This window comes from Erinaceus europaeus, chromosome 18 (assembly GCF_950295315.1).
Source record: "Erinaceus europaeus chromosome 18, mEriEur2.1, whole genome shotgun sequence".
NCBI lineage: Eukaryota > Metazoa > Chordata > Mammalia > Eulipotyphla > Erinaceidae > Erinaceus > Erinaceus europaeus.
This window is the reverse complement of record NC_080179.1, coordinates 75,761,372-75,784,530: the sequence shown is the minus strand read 5'-3', so window position 1 is coordinate 75,784,530 and position 23,159 is coordinate 75,761,372. Positions and strand designations below refer to the sequence as shown.

The following is a 23,159-nucleotide window of genomic DNA, read 5'->3' as shown; positions in this document are numbered from 1 at the left end:
CCAGAGTGATGTCTGGTTCTTTCTCTCTCTCCTCCTATCTTTCTCATTAATTTAAAAAAAAAAAAAAAAGAAAGAAAGAGAGAAAGAGAAAGGGAAACTGTTTAATTGCAATATAGAGTACTGTGGATATGCTTCTTGAGTGCTAGCTACCAAAACTCAGCAGTCGGCATTTTCTCAAAAGGCTTGCTGCAATCTGGACTCTGACTCTGTTATTAATGGACTTTTTTGTATGTTGTTCTATTAAAATCTACTGGTCTACTTGAAACTCTGAATAATTCTAATTTTTGCTTTGAAGCTTCAATTTTATTATTGGGAATGCTGTCAGTTGTTTTACTTTAAGAGGAGAATTTTGTTTAAAAGTGAAGGAAAATATGACAAGCCATCAAGACTGAATTCCTCATGGTCTGTAGTGTGCCTACAAGGGTTACGACTCCCCCCCCCCCCCCAAGTATACTTGTCCTGTGTGTTTTCCTGCCTTTGAGTTAGGTAATGCATCTGAATTGCTCTAACCAACACATCACAGTAAAGGTGACTGGACACACATGATTTTGTAAATTTGATTACATAGTAAAAAGACTGTATTGCCTTCCTGCGAAGGATTCTCCCTTTCTGGCTTTGAGGAAGTGAAGAGACATATAAGAAGACCAACTTGAAAAGGAACCAGTCAAAGATTCAGTCATGTATTGCTTAATTTCATAACTATGTAAATGTCAGGGTGTGACTGTGTAAGAGCCATCTAGGTTACTGGTGTAGTCTCCTGAGAGAACTCATATATGCAACCCTTGTTAACCAAAAAGCCACGAAGAAACAAGCTATTTGGGGGTGCCTGGGCTGGAGCTTACAATCACCCTGCGCATCAACCCAGCTCAAGCCTCTAATCTCCACTTGTAAGGCGGAAGCTTCTGGAACAGTGAAGTGTTACAAGTGTCTCTTTCTCTTCCTCTCCACCTCTACTCCCCTCTCGTTTTATCTCTGTTCAATCAAATACAAAGGATAAAAAAGGGGGGGGGGTGGATGCCAAGTACAGTCTATACCTTTCCCATCAGATTCTGATGAGACCACACTGTAAAGAAATGTCTATCAATTTTATCACACAAAATATTCGTTTAAAATGTGAGTGTTTTTAAGGGTAGGGAGCTTGCAAAATAAATTTTAATGATCAAAGAAATTGAGTATAACTGGAATACTTTGTATTTTGAGTACACAGTGGTGATTCATCAAAATTACTGCTATAGATCGATGCCTCTGTCTTGATTCACGAAAGAACCAGCATTTCGCCCACTATTGTTTTTGTGTCATCAGTGCAAATGTCAGAGTGGGGGAAAAAGCAGAGGAATAAGTCTTTGTGTACTATTATAGCAATAACATTGACTCCCAAACCCTTAAAGAGAGTCTCAAGAGAACTATAAGAGACTGAAGACTGGACTTTGAAAACTTCTGCACTAATACAATGCTGCCATATTTTCAAGTATTCAGTTTTATGCAACACGTAAGTGTGAATGTGTGTGTAGAAACTATGGGTTAGTCTGGATTGAAAAACCCAAATCTATCACTTTCAACTAATTGCTTTGAGTGAGTGAATTAGCTAACCTCTGTGGCCTCAGTTTCTACAACTATAAAAAAGGGACAATGGAGCCCATTTCACAGGGACATTTTAGAATTAAATGAAAATAAAAATTATATGGAGCATCAAGCCAAAAGCCTTACACATATTAATAATCCAATAAATATTAACTGTTGCTCTTTAAGAGTTTTTTTCTTAACTAACTAAACTAGGAAGGTTACATTTTTAGAATGAAAAACTAGAATATCCCACAACGATTTTGCCAGTTAGGAACTGAGAATACTTGACCCAGTTTACAATCTTAAATAGTATGCAACATTCACCACTAATTATACTTTTGTTGAGCTTTGACAGTAGTTGTCAATACTGTCTTGTTTAATTTTAGTAAATTACCTGAATTATCAACAGGCTGAGCAGTTAGTTCCTGCAGTCATTACTCTGAATACTGCTTGAGCTACCATTAGACGGGGACACTTAGTGATGCTGACTAGTCTTCTACTGGATGGCCACCCATGACAGTTCAGAACTTTCACTGGAATTGCTGATACTGGTAACTAATATCCAATGAATCCCTGAGCTGACTGCATAGTTTCAGAAACACTTACAGGTTTAGACAAAGGCTGAACAATAACAGAACTATCTGACGATCTAGATTCAGGATGAAAATTTACTGGCGAGGCAGTCACAGGATTTGATGTTGGGTTCGTGTAGTGCTGACTTGTAGGCTTGAATGCAGCAGTAATACCTGTATTTTAAAATTACACAATATATTGAATATATTTCTATATGCTCAATTATGTCAAAATACTTTAAAATGAAAACAGTATGTTAGCACTTTACCTCGACTCAGTGCGCCATTCTTTACTCCCCTCGAGTAGGAGCTGGGATTTACTCTGTTCAAAATATCTAGAAAAAAATTATATTTCAAAACTCAACGTTTGAATAAAATATATATTAAAACAAAAGAAATATTTAAAAATAATTATTCAGGTTCCTGAAAGCATAAGCTGTTACTGATTTAAGAATATAGTTAATTTTAAACATCTATAGCCTTACTTGCTAAAGGAACAAAACTAATAATTTAATTATTTTATAAAACAGCAACAACCTTTCCAAATGGTAACTGAAAAATCAAAGTCAGAAATAAAAGAATGATAAATCTGATCATACACAAGTCAAACTTCATGTCAGGGAAAAAAGTCTAAATAACTAGTAGAGTCCTCCCAAATATATTCATAAACATTTTAAAGCTCTGTATACATGTGTGTATATATGTATATTTTGCCTCCCAGTGTATTCACTAGGGCTCAGTAACAGCACTACAAATCCACTGCTCCTACAGGCCAGTTTTTCCACGGGACAGGACAGAGGGAAACTGAGAGGGATGGGGAAGATACAGAGGGAGAGAGAAAGACACCAGCAGACCTGCTTCGCTGCTTGTGAAGTGCCCCTCCCACAGGCAGGGAGCCTGGTCCTTGCGCTTCACACTACGTGCACTTAACCTGGTGAGCTACTGCCCATCAGCCTAAAGCTCTGTGTCTTTAAGAGGTACACTCAGATTCCTACAACTCAAAATTAAACTCTTTCCCAAAATAAGCATTCAATTCACACCTCTAAAATTCTTGAAGTTTCATAATGAAGGATTTCATTAAATTAACTACACTATTACATTTGTGCCCTAAGTGGAAAACTATCAGACTGTAAAATAAACTAAGCCTACAATTTAGCAAAAGATCTTATATGGGTTTCAAATCAGCCATCAACACTGTAAGACATTTGATATGATCAGTTTAAAGTCCCTAACTCGGGAACAAATGTGAACTCTGTAAGTCTGAATAACTTAAGAATTAAATTAAAATTTCAAAGAGTAGGGATCTGCCTAAAATTGCTAATTAGGAAAAGCACAAACACCAAGCTTTCTAAAAATTTACCTCGGGGGGTCGGGCAGTAGCACAGGCAGGTTAAGCGCAGGAGGCGCAAAGTGCAAGGACCGGCGCAAGGATCCCAGTTCGAGCCCCCAGCTCCCCACCTGCAGGGGAGTCGCTTCACAGGCGGTGAAGCAGGTCTGCAGGTGTCTATCTTTCTCTCCCCCCTGTCTTTCCTTCCTCTCTCCATTTCTCTCTGTCCTATCCAACAACATCAGCAATAACAATAATAACCACAACAATAATAGGAAAACAACAAGGAATAACCCTGGAGGGGAAAAAAAAATTTCCCTTGTAGCACAAAAGAACCAGAGACTAAAAAATAATAATTCTATAAAGTAAAGAAAGGGTCACACAAAAGTAGGACCGTTTTCTGATAACAGCAGTAATGCTCTTTCTCCAAACATTACAAATTAAAGATGTACTCAAACAACATAATGTGATCTTTTAAAATATTTTTTATTATCTTTATTTGCTTATTGGATAGACAGCCAGAAACTGAGAGGACGGGGGAGATAGAGAGGGAGAGAGACAGAGAGACACCTGCAGCCCTGCTTCACCACTCGTGAAGCTTTCCCCCTGCAGGTGGGGGCCGGGGGCTCCAGCTCAGGTCCTTGTGCACTGTAACATGTGTGCTCAGCCAGGTGCGCCACCACCCGGCCCCTTAATGTGATTTTTTAAGAGTAAATGTTTACTCTGATCATCGAAAAACTATGGTGAAAGTAGTTCTTGAGATATTTCATGGCATATACATAAAAAAATAAATAAATAAAATGGGGGTGGGGCGGTAGCGCAGCGGGTTAAGCGCACATGGTGCGAAGCGCAAGGACCCGTATTAAGGATCAGGTTTGGGCCCCCCAGCTCCCCACCTGCAGGGAAGTCGCTTCACAAGCAGTGAAGCAGGTCTGCAAGTGTCTTTCTGTCCGTCTCCCACCCCCCCCCCCCGCCCCCATCTTCCCCTCCTCTCTCAATTTCTCTCTGTCCTATCCAACAGCAATGGCAATAACAACAAGGGTAACAAAAGGGGGAAAATGGCCTCCAGAAGCAGTGGATTCCTAGTGTAGGCACCGAGCCCCAGTGATAAGCCTGGAGGCAGAAACAAACAAACAATAATATCATTTAAATTCTGCATCTTAGCAAATTGGAAAGAAAATCTGTTGGAGTCATGTCAGTCTACTTTTTGACCGAATGATCTCTAAACTATCAATAATACACATTGTTCTAGTTGAATACTAACCTTCTACAGTGAACCATCATTTACCAGCAACATAAACACAATGTGATTGCTAGTTGTCATTACTGAGATCAACTGGTTAAGCTATTCTTCTTCTAATAAAATTCAGTAAGAATGTCATTCCTGTTGTTTCAGAGATGATGCAGTGGCAGAAGTAGAAAACTTAAAGCATGAAGCCCTATGCCGTGGAGGCAGCAGAATAATTCTAAAAAGACACATTCAGGCCTGAGGCTCTGAGGCCTCAGATTCAATCCCTGCACCATCACAAGCCAGTGCTCTGTTAAAATAAAATAAAATAAAATAACATGCAGGAGGTCCTGAGATTGATCTCTAGCCTTGTATATGCCAGTGTGAGACTCCAGTGTTTATTCTCTCGTCTCTCTGAAATATATTTATAAAAACATATATTAAAAAAAAGAAGGTACCATAATCCAAGTTTAGAAGCAACATAAGATTTAAAAACAAACAAACAAACAAACAAACAAAAAAGCAGGCTTATGAAATATCAAATCACACTGTCGGGCCAGGCAGTGAAGCACACACAGGTGCCCTGCTCTCCACCTGCAGGGTCTGCTGCACGAGTGGTGGAGGAGGTACGCAGGTGTCTTCTCTCAATTTCTCTGTCCTATCTATTAAAAAAAATAATAGTAAGGAAGGTGGGTGCCGGGCAGTGAAACACCCAGTTAGGTGCACATAGTACTAAGCACAAGGTTCTGGGTTTGAGCCTCTAGCTCCCCACCTGTGGTAGGGACATGTCACAAGACGCAAAACAGGTCTGCATGTGTCTATCTTCTTCTCTCCCTCTCTATTTCCACTTCTCTGTCTTTCTCCAATAAAATGGGGGGGAGCCAGGAGAAATGGATTTATGCTGCAGGTACCTCCTGGCCCCAGCGATAATCCTGAAGGCAAAACAAAACAAAACAAAACAACAACAAAAATGGCTGCCAGTAGCAATAAATTCCTAATTCTGGCACCGTAAGCCCCAGCAATAAACCTGGTGGCAACTAAAAAAAACAATAATAATAAAATAAAATCACATTTCAGAGCTGGTTACACTTTGTTTAAAGTCTCCTAACAGAAAAATATGAAAATAAAATGGAGTTCAAGGCCCATCCCTACCCAGAGGGGAAGCTTCACAGGTGGTGAAGCAGTGCTGCAGGCGTCTCTTTTTCTGCCTTCCTCTCCCCCCCTCCCTCTACTTCTGTCTCTATCCAAAATAAATATATAAGATCTCCAATGTGACCAGTTAAACTTAATCCTTCTTATTCTCAAATTCTCACTGAGACATCATTTAATCCCCACTTTCTTAAAGAAGAAAAAGGACATCAAGTACCTATCAGATGATTCCAAATTTTTTCATTAAAAACAGTATCTTATAAAAGTTTCCTTCACTGAAAGTGAATTCTTACTTGAAATTGCTGGTTTTGAACTTGCAATTTCTCCAACAAATATGGGCTCATCGTCGTCGTCGTCTTCGACTTCTTTGACTTTCTTCTGCCACGGCTCCAGCTCTTCTTCTTCACATTCCATGAAGAGCTCCGCCATTTCTCAATCTGGTGTTCAGAAAGAGAGGAGCAACTTTAACCAAAAAATGCTATTGCAGCATATAGTATCTACCTTAATTTCTAAATCAGAACATAAAAATCTCAGAGGTTACTCGCTAAGATAGAAACTAGTCAATTTGACATCGGCAAGTAGAGACAGACTGCAGTGGTTTTTACAACGCAAAGAAAACACTGGGAAACAGTCAGGATTTCAGGCATGTGCCTCCAATATGATTTTATCTGTGAAACGGATTCTTCTAAGTCATTATCTATTGGGTTGTTGAATGTCATGATATATTTTTCTGGGTTTTTTATGCAAAAATATGTCATAATGTTCATAGTTCGTGTAAGACACATATATATTAGATATATGTACATATATAAAAAGGGAGGTAAACTAAGAACAAGTGGGAGATATACTAGGAAAAGTAAAATACACACACACACACACACACACACACACAAATATTACCAAGCATAAGGACCTGGGTTCAATCCTGGGCTCCCCACCTGCAGGGGTTCTGTCTCATGAGCAGTGAAGCAAGTCTACAGGTGTTTATCTTTCTCTCCCTCTATCTCCCCATCTTCTCTTAGTCTCTCTGTCCTATCTAATAAGAATCAGAAAAGAAAAAAAATAATAAAGAAAAAATGGCCATCAGGAGTTGTGGATTCACAGTACCAGCACAGAGCCCCAGCAATGGCAATAAAGAAATAAATTAATTAATTAAACAGTATCAGGCACAAAGCAGCAAAGAAGGGGATGATGAAATGCTAGACTATTACACAGAAATAAAGTGAGGCTTACTGACTCAAAACAAATTAGACATCTCTCATCAGAAATAGTTATTTCAACAAAGTAAATAGACCATCTTAAAAGTTCTGATAGGCAGAGGTAGATAGCATAATAGTTATGCAAAGGGACTCTCATGCCTGAGGCTCCAAGGTCCCAGGTTCAATCTGCCACGCCACCATAAACCAGAGCTGAGCGGTGCTCTAGATAAAAATAACAAAGTTCTGATGACATACACAGCTCCTAGGAAGTATTTTAGTGCCTCACTAAACTTAAAAAATAAACTTAAAAATAAAAATAAAATAAAAAATAAACTTAAAAAATAGACCAACTGGGAGTCGGGCTGTAGCGGGTTAAGCGCAGGTGGCGCAAAGCACAAGGACCGCCATAAGGATCCCGGTTCGAGCCCCAGCTCCCCACCTGCAGGGGAGTCGCTTCACAGGCGGTGAAGCAGGTCTGCAGGTGTCTTTCTCTCCCCCTCTCTGTCTTCCCCTCCTCTCTCCAGTTCTCTCTGTCCTATCCAACAATGACGACAACAATAATAACTACAACAATAAAACAACAAGGGCAACAAAAGGGAATAAATAAATAATATATATATTTTTAAAAATAGACCAACTACCAAGCAACAGAAATTTTGAAAAATCTCTGTCTTTTGGGCCATAATCAACAAAACAGATAAAGAACCCTAAAGAAAAAAAAAATAAAACTGAAAAGATAATAATTAGGGGCTGGGTGGTGGCGCACCTGTCAAGCATATGTTACAATGCTTAAGAACCTGGGTCCAATCCCCCACTCCCTACCTCCAGGGGGAAGCTTTGCAAGTGGTGAAGCAGGGCTGTAGGTATCTCTCTGTCTCTCTCCCTCTCTATTACCCCCTTCCATCTTGATTTCTAGTAGTCTCTAGCCAATAAATAAAGATAATAAAAAATAAGAAATAATTAGCAACTTTAGAGATGTGAGACAAGACTGTCTAAAAAGTAATATTTAGAAAACAAAAAGTGGGGTAAAGATACACAGTCAAAAGTTTGGAAGATAAGACACACAACAGGAATGAGGACCTGGGTTTGAGTCCCAACGCCACACGTGAATATAGATGGCACAATACAGTGTGCGTTAATGTCTTTCCCCTCTTTCCCTCCCGCTAACACCAGACTCTCCTCTCAATAAAGAATGAAAAGTTGTGGTCCCGTAGATGGCACAATGGATAAAGCATTGGACTCTTGAGTTCAATCCCCGGCAGCACATGTACCAGTGTGAAGTCTGGGTCTTTCTCTCTCTCCCTCCTCCTATCTTTCTCATTCATAAATATGAGGCCCTGAATTTGACCCGTGGCTTCACATATGCTACAATAATGCTCTAGTTCTGTCTTTCTTCCTCTCTCAGTAATACTTTTTTTTTTTTTTTTTAAAGAGATATAGGGAGAGGAAATTTTGTGATGGTATCAGGCATACACAATGCCCAGCATATATATATATATATATATATATATATATGCGCCAAAATAAATTTTTAATTGAGCCTTCAAAAAAGGAAATATGAGGGGAAACACACACAACATACATACATACAGCTTACTATAAAATCTATTTCAAAGGCACAATATTCATTTAACTAGATTTACAGAAAGAAAATGGACAAAAAGCATGGGGTAGGTTATGATAGAAGTAATGCAAGGACATTTCCTATACTGGCGGACATAAGTTTCTGGATTTAAAGGCTCCACTACTGGAATAAAAGGACCTATTAATATCAATATGAAATTTGAGAATGAAAGAGATAAAGGGAGCATCATCATACCAGGATGGGGGCCAGAAACAGGTCAGATAAAAAGATCAAGAATAAGACACACACACACACACACACACACACAAAAAAAAAAAAAAAAAAAAAAAGCCAGAGAACAGTAGAGTACTATCTTAGAAGTGTTACCAGAATTATTTCTCACCCTGAAATCTATACTTAAGGACCAGCAACAACAGCCTCCCTGGATAGTGTGCCTGCTTTGCCATGTACTTGACCAAGGTACAAGCTGAGTCCCTACCCCGCACTGAAGGGTCCCCCTCTGTCTGTCTCTTTCCATCTGAAAAGGTCAGCCTAGAGTGGTGAAGCACTAGTGATAAAAAAAGAGAGAGCAAGAGGGAGAGAAATGTTCAGATTCTGTGTCCAAGCTTTTCATCATGTATGTATGTAAAAACCAGCAACATTACACAAGATATACCTCTCACAACCTTTTCTCAGAAAGCACAATAGAATCCACCAAAACAAATGATTTAATCAAGAAGTAAAATGCAGGAGACAGAAAACAGGGCAATTAACACAATATAAAGTCCCAGGACAATGTAAGCTCACAAGGCCTAGAAAATAATCGGTCCAAACTATTAGTAAAAATATCTCTATGAGAACAAAGATGTAAACTTTTAGATTACCCGACAAATTGTACAATGCAGAAAATTGAATTGAGAAGCTGCTGAAGGTTATAAGATTTCACTACAGATTTTAATAAAATTTAGCAAACAATAAAAAAGTATTGTTAGGTAAGCCGAGAGAGAGAGAGAGAGAGAGAGAGAGAGAGGGAGAAAAGGTAAAAGGAAATACGACACAAAACAGGAAATTACTATGCTCATTGGTAAAAGTAACAGCACAATATAACCATACAAATTAACAAAAAATGTAGATAATAATTATATTGGGAAATATTTAGAGGGAAGGCACAACAATAAGAAAGCAAAAACCACATCTTTCATGAGAGATCACGATTAGAAAATGGTTAAAATTGACTATGCAAAGAGTCGGGCGGTAGCGCAACGGGCTAAGTGCATGTGGTGCAAAGCGCAAGGACCCGCTGAAGGATCCCAGTTCGAGGCCCCTGCTCCCCACCTGGAGTGTGAGTTGAGGGTTAGGAGACACTATAAATGAATAAAACCGTTAGGGTTCTGAGTTAGGCAATAATCCTTATAATTCATCCTTTAAGTGCATTTATATATAAATTTTTTTTTATTTATGAAAGGATGATGGAAGTTAGATATCTTTTTACAAATTATATTAAAAGAAAAACTTCTACAAAAGTATGTTGCAAGTTAAAAAAAATTTTTTTAATGGGACCAATAGCCTCTAGACTTTGTGAGAACTACGGTTATGGAGGGGTCAGGGAGGGGCTGTTCTCAAAACTTTAATGGTGGGTGCAGTGTTAAACTATATCCGCTGCAGTCTTATAATAAGACATTACTAAATCACTAATAATAATGATAAAAGCTTTTTAAAAGTACATTGCCTATCATTTCATGTTCTAACATTGTTTAAATGCTTTGTAGTTCATTTACCAAAAAAATGGGACTTTCTACTTTCCCAGACGCCATGTACACCATGACCTAATTCCTTTTCTAAACGAAACTACTGTACTAATCACACAGATTTCTTCCAAGTCAAATGATTCACAATATGTCCAAGATTAAACTGATGTCCTTAAAAGTTTACTTTCTAGCGGCTGAGGAAAGAGCTCAAGTAGTAGAGCTTTGACGTGCGTGCCTCAGTTTCCTAATTCAATCTCTCACACCACATGTACCAGAGTGGCGTTCTAGTTTGACTCTCTTTCTGTTTCATGTGAAACCCAACCCCCCTCCCCAACACACATATGTAGTAAGTAATTTAAAGCTATTTTAAAGAGTGTATTTTCTACTGCCAATAAGACAAGCAAAAACACAGAGCTTATAAAAAGTCTATGCACTGGGCAACTGAGCAAATTAAGCAATAGCTAATCCTTAAAAGTTGGGAAGGGCTGTGAGATAGCTCTCGTGATACAGCACACACTTCATCACCTCCAAGGAAGGGGTTCAAACGTGCCAGCCACTGAACGAGAGCACCATCCAAAGAGGAAGCTTCATGAATGCCACAGAGGTCCTATGCTATCTCCCTCCCTCTTTGCCTCTTCTCTCCCTCTGTGTCTTGCCCTGTCTAGGAATAAGGAATAAGGGGAAAAAAGTCCTCCAAGAGGCATGAAATAATGTCCCAGTAAAGCCTTGGCAGCAAAATAAATAGTTAAAAAAAAGAGAGAAAGAAGCAACTACACAAGCCAGACCTTCCACCTTCTGCATCCCACAATGACCATGGGTCCATACTCCCAGAGGGATAGAGAATGGGAAGGCTGTCAGGGGAGGGGAGGGGATCCAGAGTTCTGGTGGGGGGAATTATGTGGAGTTGTACCCCTCCTATCCTATGGTTTTGTCAATGTTTCCTTTTTATAAATAAAAAATTTTTAAAAAATAGAAAGAAAGAAAAGAAGAAAAACTAGCAAACTAGTTCTTCCCCCAAAACTGAAATGTTAACATCTCCACTGGCAGTAGCTCAGAATGTCATTGCATTTGGAAATGGGATCTCTGATGAGGTGATTAAGGTAAAATGAGGTTAGGCTGTCAGGCCTTAATCCAGTGTAATGTCCTTTAAAGGAGCGATCAGGACCCAGATATGCATGGAGAAAACCATCTGAAGACACAGACGACCAGGAGATCTTGAACAGATCCTGCCCGTCTTGTCCTCGAATGGAACCAACCCTGCAGCACCTCGTCCTGAACTTCCAAATCTGGGAGGAAAGGAATTTCTGTGACTTAAGTCACCCAGTCAGTGGTATTTTGTCGTGGCAGTGTTGGCGTGTTAAGGAAGAAGACCAAGTTCTCCCTCGTTCTTTCTTACTCAGTGGTGTACTGCCAGTGTTAGTATACCCTGGATATGCTGCTCAGAAATGCACAATAACAGTTTTATGTTTCTAAGAAATCATTTTGTACGTTAAAGACAAACAAACATGGAATTATATGTGCCAAACCCGTGTGAGTTGTCACTAGGCACAGAGGCCATTTTACTTCTCCGTGACGCACTCTGTAGTCTAGCTGTAAGCATCCGCCACTCTGAGCATGTCAAGTGTATCTGTCTTTTCGCTCTCCCTCTGGAAGGAAAGTCAGTAAAAGCCACTTCTGACAGCACCAGTCACGGCAGCAACACTTACTTTTTGGCTAAAAAGGGTTGTCGCCCACCAAGTTGCAGAGTTGACTTTCTTAAACTGTCACCTAAGTACTGACACATGATTATCAGTCAATTTTCTGAGTCACTATAAAGTAATGACAAATGCTGAAATGTGAAACTTGGGCTTCAGAAGGTCTCGGATCTAATTTTGACTGTCAAACTCACCATGTAATTTCAGGCAAGGCAGCAAGTTATGTCAGTTTCCTTGCTAAAAGAAAAAAAAAAAAAAAAGATAGCCAGTTATTTGATACCTAGGGCTTCACTATTAAATATATACACACTTAATCAATCTTTCTCCCTATGAAAGTCTGATTTTCAATATAGACATATAATTCACTTGCACAGTTTGGTTCATTCCTGAGTGAACCCAATTTTATTAAGTAAAGTTAGGAATGTATTAATCACTTTCTACTTAAAGAAATATGAGGTGTTAAGTTATCAATGATTTTAAAAGCATCCTTTTATAAAAATTAGTGACTCAATCAAAAGTTATTTTAAGTTCAACTTTTCACAAGTTAATGTCATTACAATTTTATTCTTCACATTTCAGAAATGAATATGATTATTCCTATAAGAAACCTTAATTTAAAATAAAATTGAGGCTGTGTTTTTTCTAAGTTTTAATCAACTAACTTAAAAGGGAAATTTTTATTTCATGTTATCACATATTAGTGTATTTATTTATTTATTTATTTACTTTTTGCCTCCAGGATTATCACTGGGGCTCGGTGCCTGCACTACAAATCCACTGCTCCTAGAGGCTATTTTTTCCCTTCTGTTGGCCCTTGTTGTTTATCGCTGTTATTATTATTATCATTGTTGTTACTGCTGTCATTGTTGCTGGATAGGACAGAGAGAAATTGAGAGAGAAGGGAAGACAGAGGGGGAGAGAAAGATACCTGCAAACCTGCTTCACTGCCTGTGAAACGACCCCCCTGCAGGTGGGGAGCCAGGGGCTTTAACCCAGATCCTTAAGCCAGTCCTGTGCTTTGCACCCTGTGAGCTTAACCCGCTGCGCTACCACCGGGCTCCCTTATTAATGTATTTTAAACTACCTATTGGGGGCCAGGCTGTGATGCACCGTTACTATGCTCAAGGTCCCAGGTTTAAGCCTTCGCTCCCCACCTGCAGGGGGGACTTTCACAATGGTGAAGCAGATCTGCAGATGTCTCTCTTTGTCTCTCCCTAACTCCTCATTCTCCTCTCAATTTCTATCTGTCCTAATTTTAAAAAGGGGTGGGGGGGAGGATGGCTGCTGGGAGAGGTGGATTCATAGTGCTGGCACTGAGCACCAGCAATAACCCTGGTGGCAAAAATAAGTAAGTAAATAAATAAATAAAAATACCCTATTATTACTTTCTGTATGCAAGGTAATGTGCTAAACTGTAAAAAAAAAAAAAAAGCAAAGATGAAAAAGTCATAGTCTTTGTCTTCAGTTGTTTACTATCTGGTACTTCTTTACTAGCTATAGTTCTTTGGGCTTGTAAAACAAATGTTATTAGAATAAATTATGTAATTAGGAGTAATCATAAATCATAGGAAAATTACTTTATTTAAATTTATTTTTTAAAGGTGTTTTAGTCATAAAGTGAAAAAGTTTAAAAAAAAAAAAAAAGAACGTCAGGAACCTAGACCACTGGAATAATTAATTCAATCTGCACTTCCTCTTTGTCCTCAGACTAATAAAAGATAGTATACATAGAAAAACCTAAAGAATCCAGCAGAAAACCACTGGAAGTTATTAGGCAATATAGCAAGGTGTCAGGCTACAAAATCAATGTACAAAAATCAGTGGCATTTCTTTATGCAAACACTAAATCTGAAGAAGACGCATCCAGAAATCACTCCCATTTACTGTTTCAGCAAAATCAATCCAATACCTAGGAATAAAGTTGACCAAAGAAGTGAAAGACTTGTATACTGAAAACTACGAGTCCCTACTCAAGGAAATAGAAACTGATACCAAGAAATGGAAAGACATTCCATGCTCATGGATTGGAAGAATAAATATCATCAAAATGAATATTCTCCCCAAAGCCATATACAAATTTAATGCAATACCCATCAAAGTTCCACCAAGCTTCTTTAAGAGAATAGAACAAACACTATAATCATTTATCTGGAACCTGAAAACACCTAGAATTGCCAAAACCATCTTGAGGAAAAGAAACAGAAATGGAGGCATCATACTCCCGGATCTCAAACTATATTATAAAGCCATCCTCAAACTATATTATAAAGTCATCATCATCAAAACAGCATGGTACTAGAACAAAAATAGGCACACAGACCAGTGGAAAAGAATTGAAAGCCCAGAAATAAATCCCCACACCTATGGACATCTAATCTTTGATAAGGGGACCCAAAGGATTAAATGGAAGAAGGAGGCTCTCTTCAATAAATAGTGCTGGGAAAACTGGGTTGTAACATGCAGAAGAGTGAAATTGAACCACTTTATCTCACCAGAAACAAAAATCAACTCCAAATGAATCAAAGACCTAGATGTCAGACCAGAAACAATCAAATACTTAGAGGAAAACATTGGTAAGACACTTTCCCACCTACAACTCATGGACATCTTTGATGAAATAAACCCAATTGCAAGGAAGACTAAAGCAGAAACAAACCAATGGGACTACATCAAATTGAAAAGCTTCTGCACATCCAAAGAAACTATTAAACAAACAAAGAGACCCCTCACAGAATGGGAGAAATCTTCACATGCCATACATCAGACAAGAAACTAATGACCAAACTATATGAAGAGCTCAGCAAACTTAGCACCAAAAAAGCAAATGACCCCATCCAAAAATGGGCAGAGGATATGAACAAAACATTCACTACAGAGGAGATCCAAAAGGCTAACAAACATATGAAAAACTGCTCCAGGTCACTGATTGTCAGAAAAATGCAAATTAAGACAACACTAAGATACCACCTCACTCCTGTAAGAATGGCATACATCAAAAAGGACAGCAGCAACAAATGCTGGAGAGGCTATGAGGACAGAGGAACCTTTTTGCATTGCTGGTGGGGATGTAAATTGGTCCAGCCTCTGTGGAGAGCAGTCTGGAAAACTCTCAGAAGGCTAGACATGGACCTTCCATATGATCCAGTAATTCCTCTCCTGGGATTATACCCCAAGGACCCCATAACACCCAACCAAAAAGAAGTGTGTACTACTATGTTCATAGCAGCACAATTCATAATAGCTAAAACCTGGAAACAACCCAGGTGCCCAACAACAGATGAGTGGCTGAGAAAGCCGTGGTATATATACACAATGGAATACTATACAACTATCAAGAACAATGAACCCACCTTCTCTGACCCATCTTGGACAGAGCTAGAAGGAATTGTGTTAAGTGAGCTAAGTCAAAGATAAAGATGAGTATGGGATGATCCCACTCATCAACAGAAGTTGAGAAAGAAGATCTGAAAGGGAAACTAAAAGCAGGATCTGACTAAATTGAAAGTAGGGCACCAGAGTAAAAACCCTGTGGTGAGGGGTAGACATGCGGCTTCCTGGGCCGGTGGGGGGTGGGAGTGGGTGGGAGGGATGGGTCACAGTCTTTTGGTGGTGGGAATGGTATTTATGTACACTCCTAGTAAAGTGTAGTCATATAAATCACCAGTTAATTAATATGAGAGGGGGAGAATTAATTGTATGTCTTGAAGTTTTTAAAACACAGACTGAGTCTTCCTAATATATAGGCTGTATATTTGATATGCGGACTCTCTCAAAAGCCTAGACCAAATAGATCAGAGGCAACCAGTGGCACAGCTATTTACAAGATACTGGGTACTACTATACAGCAAACCCTTACAAAAGGACTTTTCAAAGCTAACCCAATTACCAAATAATGTGATGATAACATTAACTATCCATTGTCTTTTGAACCCTAAGACAGCAGGAACCTCACATCTCCACTATACAGCCTCTACTTCCCCTAGTCCTGGAACCTTAGGATAGGGCCCACTTTCCCACATGCCTCTCCCAATCCATATCAAATAATATTGCATCTGCCGATCGCAACCTAATCAACACAACGATTGCCACCTCAACATGCTTCAGCTCAGACTGTGTCCAGAGACTTCAGGTGTGGAATGACTACCCTTCAGCTTCATTACTCGGGTGAGACCTTTCCTTTCATAGCATTTTCTAATTCTATCCCAGGTGGATTACTTTCTAACAAAGTCCCAAAACCTAGATATACACCAGGTTCTGTGAGAGAGAGCATATGTGCACACGTATCCTTAAACTAGTGCAAAATATATACCTGAAAGCAGAAGTACACTAGAGTATGCAGTGAGTATCCCCCTAACACTTCCTCTCCACTATTCCAACCTTTGGGTCCATGATTGCTCAGCAATTTGTTTGGCTTTGTAGGTTAACTCTCTTTTCAGTCACCAGGTTCCAGATGCCATCAGGATGCCGGCCAGGCTTCCCTGGACTGAAGACCCCACCAATGTGTCTGGAGCTCCGCTTCCCCAGAGACCCACCCTACTAGGGAAAGAGAGAGGCAGACTGGGAGTATGGACCGACCAGTCAACGTCCATGTTCAGCAGGGAAGCTGTAAAAAATGGCGACTAATCCCTAGCACTGCAAAAACGGTATCATCTGTTTTCCATCTACACCATGCCTCGGCCTCGCGTGAGCTTAATGTGCAGCTTGGCGATACGAGAATCCGGCATGAAGCCCAGCCAGTCTATCTTGGCATTACTCTCGATCGCACTCTGTCATTTCACGAACATCTCATAAAATCTGCAGCAAAGGTGGGCGCGAGGAATCACATCATTGCAAGACTGGCCAGCTCCTCATGGGGCGCAAGCGCTTCCACACTACGATCATCCTCTCTGGCATTATGCTATTCCACTGCAGAATACTGTGCCCCAGGATGGTTCCGTAGCCCCCATGTCCACTTGGTCGATTCCAAATTATATTCCTCCATGATGATCATTTCTGGAACCATCCGTTCCACCCCGGTTCCGTGGCTGCCAGTTCTTAGCAACATCGCCCCGCCAGATATTCGTCGGGATGCGGCATCATCTAAGTTCATTTCCCACGTCTACGCTCGACCGGACCTGCCAATCTACGCGGATATCTTCGCCCACCCTGTCCAACGCTTGACGTCTCGTCACCCAATCTGGTCCCCTACGCCTACACTGAACTTGTCTGTTCCAGTCTCTTGGAAACAGAGCTGGCAGTCAGCTGAGGTCAAGAACAAACACCTCATCACAGACCCCTGCGAGCATCAACCCGGCTTTGACCTAGCACGTTATGATCGGGCCCTCCTCAATCGCTATCGAACAGGCCATGGCCGGTGCGCCGCTATGTTCCATCGCTGGGGAGCCAGAGACGACCCGAACTGCCCCTGCGGCTCCAGACAGACGATGACCCACATAGTCAACGACTGCCACCTCTCCAGATTCAAAGGAGGTCTGGAAACTTGACATCAGGCTCAACCTGACGCTGTTGACTGGCTACGGAAGAAGGGCAAATGCTAGAAGAAGAAGCCTAGAAGAAGAAGAAGCGGGGAAGCAATTACAGAAGCCAGACCTTCCACCTTCTGCAACCCACAACGACCCTGGGTCCATGTTCCCAGAGGGATAGAGAATGGGAAAGCTATCAGGGGAGGGGATGGGATATGGAGATTGGGTGGTGGGAATTGTATCGAGTTGTACCCCTCCTACCCTATGGTTTTGTTAATTTTTCCTTTCTTAAACAAAAAAATAAATTAAAAAAAAAAGTTTTCCTGCTCTCAATTCTCTAACTCATTTGAACTGAATGAGTCTCCAAGAAGAAAGGCATCATTTTACAGAAGTTACTGCTGTATTTCTTGAACTACTATATGAGAAACATAGCCTCACCTAGTTTTCAGGTCTGACTGGCTAAGTCTCTTTAACTCAATTGTCAGAATAGGTGTAACCTGTCCCTTAAGTAAAATCAATGCAGTATGTCAAGTAGATGAATGCATGGCCATTCCGGGTCAGCATAACGGAACTACTTCTAGCATGAATGAGTTCTGTTTGTTCTGTCTGCTTGTTTGGCTTTTTTAACTGAGTGCGACATGAGAGAGAAAGAGAAACCAGTCCAGCACATGCAAAATGGGGGGGGGGGGGGGGGCGGGGTCAAAGCAGGAGGCTCACAGGTGCAAGTCCTATACTCTATTTCCCCCAGTCAAGAATGCAGAATCTTTTAAGTCACATTACATGTTCTGAGACTGACTTATATTTTTGTTAAGTGGTCATACAAGTATCTGAGCAGAAATCCAAGACTTAGTGGACGAATGTTCAACTAATGAATGACCTGTCTATATGTAAAATATCCATGACCAAGGACTACCTCTGCATCACTGATACAGAGACAGAGTCCAGAACACTGCTCAGCTCTGCTTATGATGGTGCTGGGGATTGAACCTGGGACCTCAGAGTCTCCGGCATTATGCTATTTCCTCAGCCCTCAATAGATGTTTCTTTTTTTTAAGTTTTGTTATCTTTATTTATTGCATAGAGAGAGCGAGAAATTGAGAGGGAACGGGGAAGGAGAGATAGAAAAGGAAAGAACGATACCTACAGCATTGCTTCACCACTTGTGAAGCTTCCTCCCTGCAGGTGGGGACCACAGGCTTGAACCTGGGTCTTGGTAAATAGTAATGTGTGCACTCAAACAGTTGCAGCATCACCTGGCTTCACTAGACCCAGAATACTCAAAAACTGCAATTGGCTGGTAGCTACTGTATTATACAGCAAAGCTACTAACATTCCTTTGGGACAATGGTGGATTAAAAAAAAAACATCACTGCCATGGAGAGGGGCAGGTGGTGGCACACCCAGTTAAGCGCACATAGTACCAACCACAAGGACGCGGGCAAGGATCCTGGTTCAAGCTCTTGCTCCCCACCTATAGAGGGGATGCTTCAAAAGCAGGTCTGAAACTATTAAATGGGGAAAGCAGAGTCTCTTCAACAAATGGTGTTAGAAAAAATGGGCTGAAACATGCAGAAGAATGAAACTGAACCACTGTATTTCACCAAACACAAAAGTAAATTCCAAGTAGATCAAGGACTTGGTTGTTAGACCACAAACTATCAGATACTTAAAGGAAAAATATTGGCAGAACTCTTTTCCACATAAATTTTAAAGACATCTTCAATGAACCGAATCCAATTACAAAGAAGACTAAGGCAAATATAAACCTATGGGACTATATCAAATTAAAAAGCTTCTGCACAGCAAATGAAACCACTACCCAAACCAAGAGACCACTCACAGAATGGGAGAAGATCTTTACATGCCACACATCAGACAAGAGGCTAATAACCAGAATATATAAAGAGCTTGCCAAACTCAACAAGAAAACAAATATCCCGTCCAAAGGACACAGACAGAATATCCACCACAGAAGAGATCCAAAAGGCCGAAACACATGAAAAAAAAAAATGCTAAAAGTCTTTGATTGTCAGAGAAATGCAAATAAAGACAACAATGAGATATCACTTCACTCCTGTGAGAATGTCATACATCAGAAAAGGTAACAGCAGCAAATGCTGGAGAGGGTGTGGGGTCAAAGGAACCCTCCTACACTGCTGGTGGGAATGTCGATTGGTCCAACCTCTGTGGAGAACAGTCTGGAGAACTCTCAGAAGGCTAGAAATGGACCTACCCTATGACCCTGCAATTCCCCTCCTGGGGACAGATCCTAAGGAACCCAACACACCCATCCACAAAGATCTGTGTACACATATGTTCTTGGCAGCACAATTTGTAATAACCCAAACTGGAAGCAACCCAGGTGTCCAACAGATGAGTGGCTGAGCAAATTACATATACACAATAAAATAGTACTCAGCTGTTAAAAATGGTGACTCCACCATTTTCAGCCCATCTTGGATGGAGCTTGAAGAAATCATGTTGAGTGAAATAAGTCAGAAACAGAAAGATGAATACGGGATGATCTCACTCTCAGGCCGAAGTTGGAAAACAAGTTCCGAAGAGAAAACACAAGCAGAACCTGAACTGGAATTGGCGTATTGCACCAGAGTAAAAGACTCTGGGGTGGGTAGGGAGGACAATACAGGTCCAAAAAGGATGACAGAGGACCTAGTGAGGGTTATATTGCTATACAGAAAACTGGGAAATGTTACGCATGTACAAACTATTGTATTTACTGTCGAACGTAAAACATTAATTTCCCAATAAAGAAATCAAAAAAAAATAAATAAAACAAAAGCAGGTCTGAAGTTGTCTTTTTCTCCTCCTCTCTGTCTCCCTCTCCTCTCTCAATTTCTCTCTGCCCTATCCAATAAAATGGGAAAAAAATGGTGGTCTGAGAGGTGGCGCAGTGGATAAAGCATTGGCCTCTCAAGCATGAGATCCTGAGTTCAATCCCCGGCAACACATGTACCAGAGTGATGTCTGGTTCTTTCTCTCTTTCCTCCTATCTTTCTCATTAATAAATAAATAAAATCTTTAAAAAAAAAAATGGCCGCCAGGTGCAGTGGATTCGTAGTACTGGCACCGAGCCCAGAGATAATCCTGGAGGCAAAAAAAAAAAAAAAAAAAGTGTGACTTACTGCCATGTGTCACTCCAGTTAACAAACAAGAAGCTTCAGGGCAATTTTTAGGCACCTCAGACACGGGAGTATGCCACAACCATTACCATAAAACCCCACAAATTCCCACTTTGGAACTGTGATGCTTAAGGAGAAGGATTCTTGGGAGTCTGGCGGTAGTGCAGCGGGTTAAGCCCACGTGGCACAGAGTGCAAGGACCGGCGTAAGGATCCCAGTTCGAGCCCCGGCTCCCCACCTGCAGGGGAATCCCTTCACAGGCGGTGAAGCAGGTCTGCAGGTGTCTGTCTTTCTCTCCCCCCCTGTCTTCCCCTCCTCTCTCCATTTCTCTCTGTCCTATCTAACAACAACGGCATCAATAACAACAATAACTACAACAATAAAAAAAAACAAGGTAAAAGGGAAAATAAATAAATATAAAAAAGAAAAAAATAATAAATCTAAAAAAAAGAATTCTCTGGAAGACTAAATCGGCTGCCACTGAAATGCAATACCCAGCACAGATATGCAGTGGCACCTCGAAGCTTTACAAAGTCTCAGGCAGCTCAGAGTTGGCCACAAAACAGCCAGGAAGAGAACACTGGGCTTCCTTCAGTGACTGACACACATACAATTCAGTGTTTAACACATCTGTTTCTGTGGTGAAAAATGAATTCCAAATAACCAGCTTACCAAAAACTAAAAGCATATAATTTATTCCCTTTGGGATATTGCATCACTATAATTCCTATTCTATTTTTTTGTTGTTGTTTCTGCACTTACCAATCTAAATTTAAACTAAGATGATATTTTTACAAGTTTTTTATCAAGGGAAATGTGGCTCTAAGTTCTTAATTGTTTGAAAATTTCACTTTTATCCACTGATAGATACCACCTGGCACAATGTCGTTACTTAAATGACAAAGATAAGGCATTTGATCTGGTAGCCAGAACATATTACAGCACAGGTGTGCTATATACTACAGATAGAGTCCTATTTACTCTCTGATAAAGGAGATCAAGCAGTTCCGCAAACCACAACTGCAGGGCCTGAGTATAAAAGGGAGCACCGGGCTAGAAGCCAGGAGAAACAAGTCACTGCCACAACTTCCAGCCAAGTCACCTTACAGTTCTGGGTCTCGGGCTCTTAGTTCAACTGAATGGCTTCTAAGGTTTACAGAAGCCCAATACTTTGTACTTTAAACATGGTTTTATTAATTTGTTTTTACAGAGGAAATACTAGTTCACAAGAGTGTTGTCACAGGGGTACAATTTCACATTTCCCCATGATAAGTGTTAACACCCAAAGTGCCATCTCCCTAAGCCATAGGACACTGGTTCCTCAACCCCTTGCCACCTCCCCTCCCCTCTTTTGAATCCTCTGCACTGCTGAAATAGAACAGTTTACTACTGGGAACTTCAAACATTTCTAACCATGAACACTGAACCTTTGTGACGAGTGTGAGCTTCAGATTCAGACTCAACCACCTAGCTGTATGACCTTAGGAAGCTAGAAAACCTCTATACCGCACTTTACCATATAAACAAGTATATCTATGCATATGTAAAGTCATCTATGTTTGACTTCTTTATTTATTAATTTATTGGATAGAGACAGAAATTAAGAGGGATGGGGAAGATAGCGAGGAAGAGACACCTGCATCACTACTTCACCACTAGTGAAGCTTTTGCCTGTAGATGAGGGCTGGGGGCTTGAACCTTGGTCCTTACACATTGTAACATGTCTGCAATCAGGTGTGCCGCTACCTGGCCCAAAGACTAAATGAGATGGTATCAAGCTTATTTATTGCCTGGCACTCAATAAATCTTGAAATAATTTAATTATGTTAAATCCTACCTTAAGAAATTTAAAGAAATGATGACAATTTTATTAGCATACTAGAACTGACAAACCATCAGCTAAATAGATAGTATTTTGGCATATAAGCTCTTCATTATAGAACTTCTTTTTTTTAATATTTATTCCCTTTTCCTTCTGTTGCCCTTGTTTTATTGCTGTTATAGTTATTATTGTTGTTGTTACTGATGTTGTTGTTGGATAGGACAGAGGAATGGAGAGAGGAGGGGAAGACGGGGAGAGAAAGACAGACACCTGCAGACCTGCTTCACCGCCTGTGAAGCGACTCCCCTGCAGGTGGGGAGCCAGGGGCTCGAACTGGGATCCTTACGGATCCTTGCACTTTGCACCATGTGCGCTTAACCCGCTGCGCTACCGCCCGACTCCCCATTATAGTACTTCTCAAGATAACATTTTAACTTTATAAATTTTATCTTCTAGAAGGTAGCTATCAAATATACTTGTATTTTCATCTTTTGAGAAGCATTTATATACCAGCTAAAACACACACAAGTTTAAATCCTTATACAAGTATAACACACAAGCCTATAATTTGTTAAGACTGCTAATGTATACATTGCTGGGCTCATAGGATAAAATAGGAGCCTATTCAAAGATATGAATATGTAAGGAAAAAAAACACTCTTTCACTTTATATGTACATCTGCAATTTTTT

The 23,159-nt window shown here is 40.3% G+C and overlaps 1 protein-coding gene across 1 annotated transcript in view; it reads right to left on the bottom strand.

Moving 5' to 3' along the window:
- The window catches only part of ZNF280D (zinc finger protein 280D), a 107,953-nt gene that overhangs the window by 65,983 nt on the left and 18,811 nt on the right, over positions 1–23,159 (bottom strand). Inside the window, 4 exon segments of the mRNA XM_060178188.1 lie at positions 2,170–2,309; positions 2,405–2,470; positions 6,133–6,276; positions 12,239–12,281. Of these exon segments, the coding sequence (XP_060034171.1) occupies positions 2,170–2,309; positions 2,405–2,470; positions 6,133–6,268 (342 nt within the window). The 5' untranslated portion in view covers positions 6,269–6,276; positions 12,239–12,281.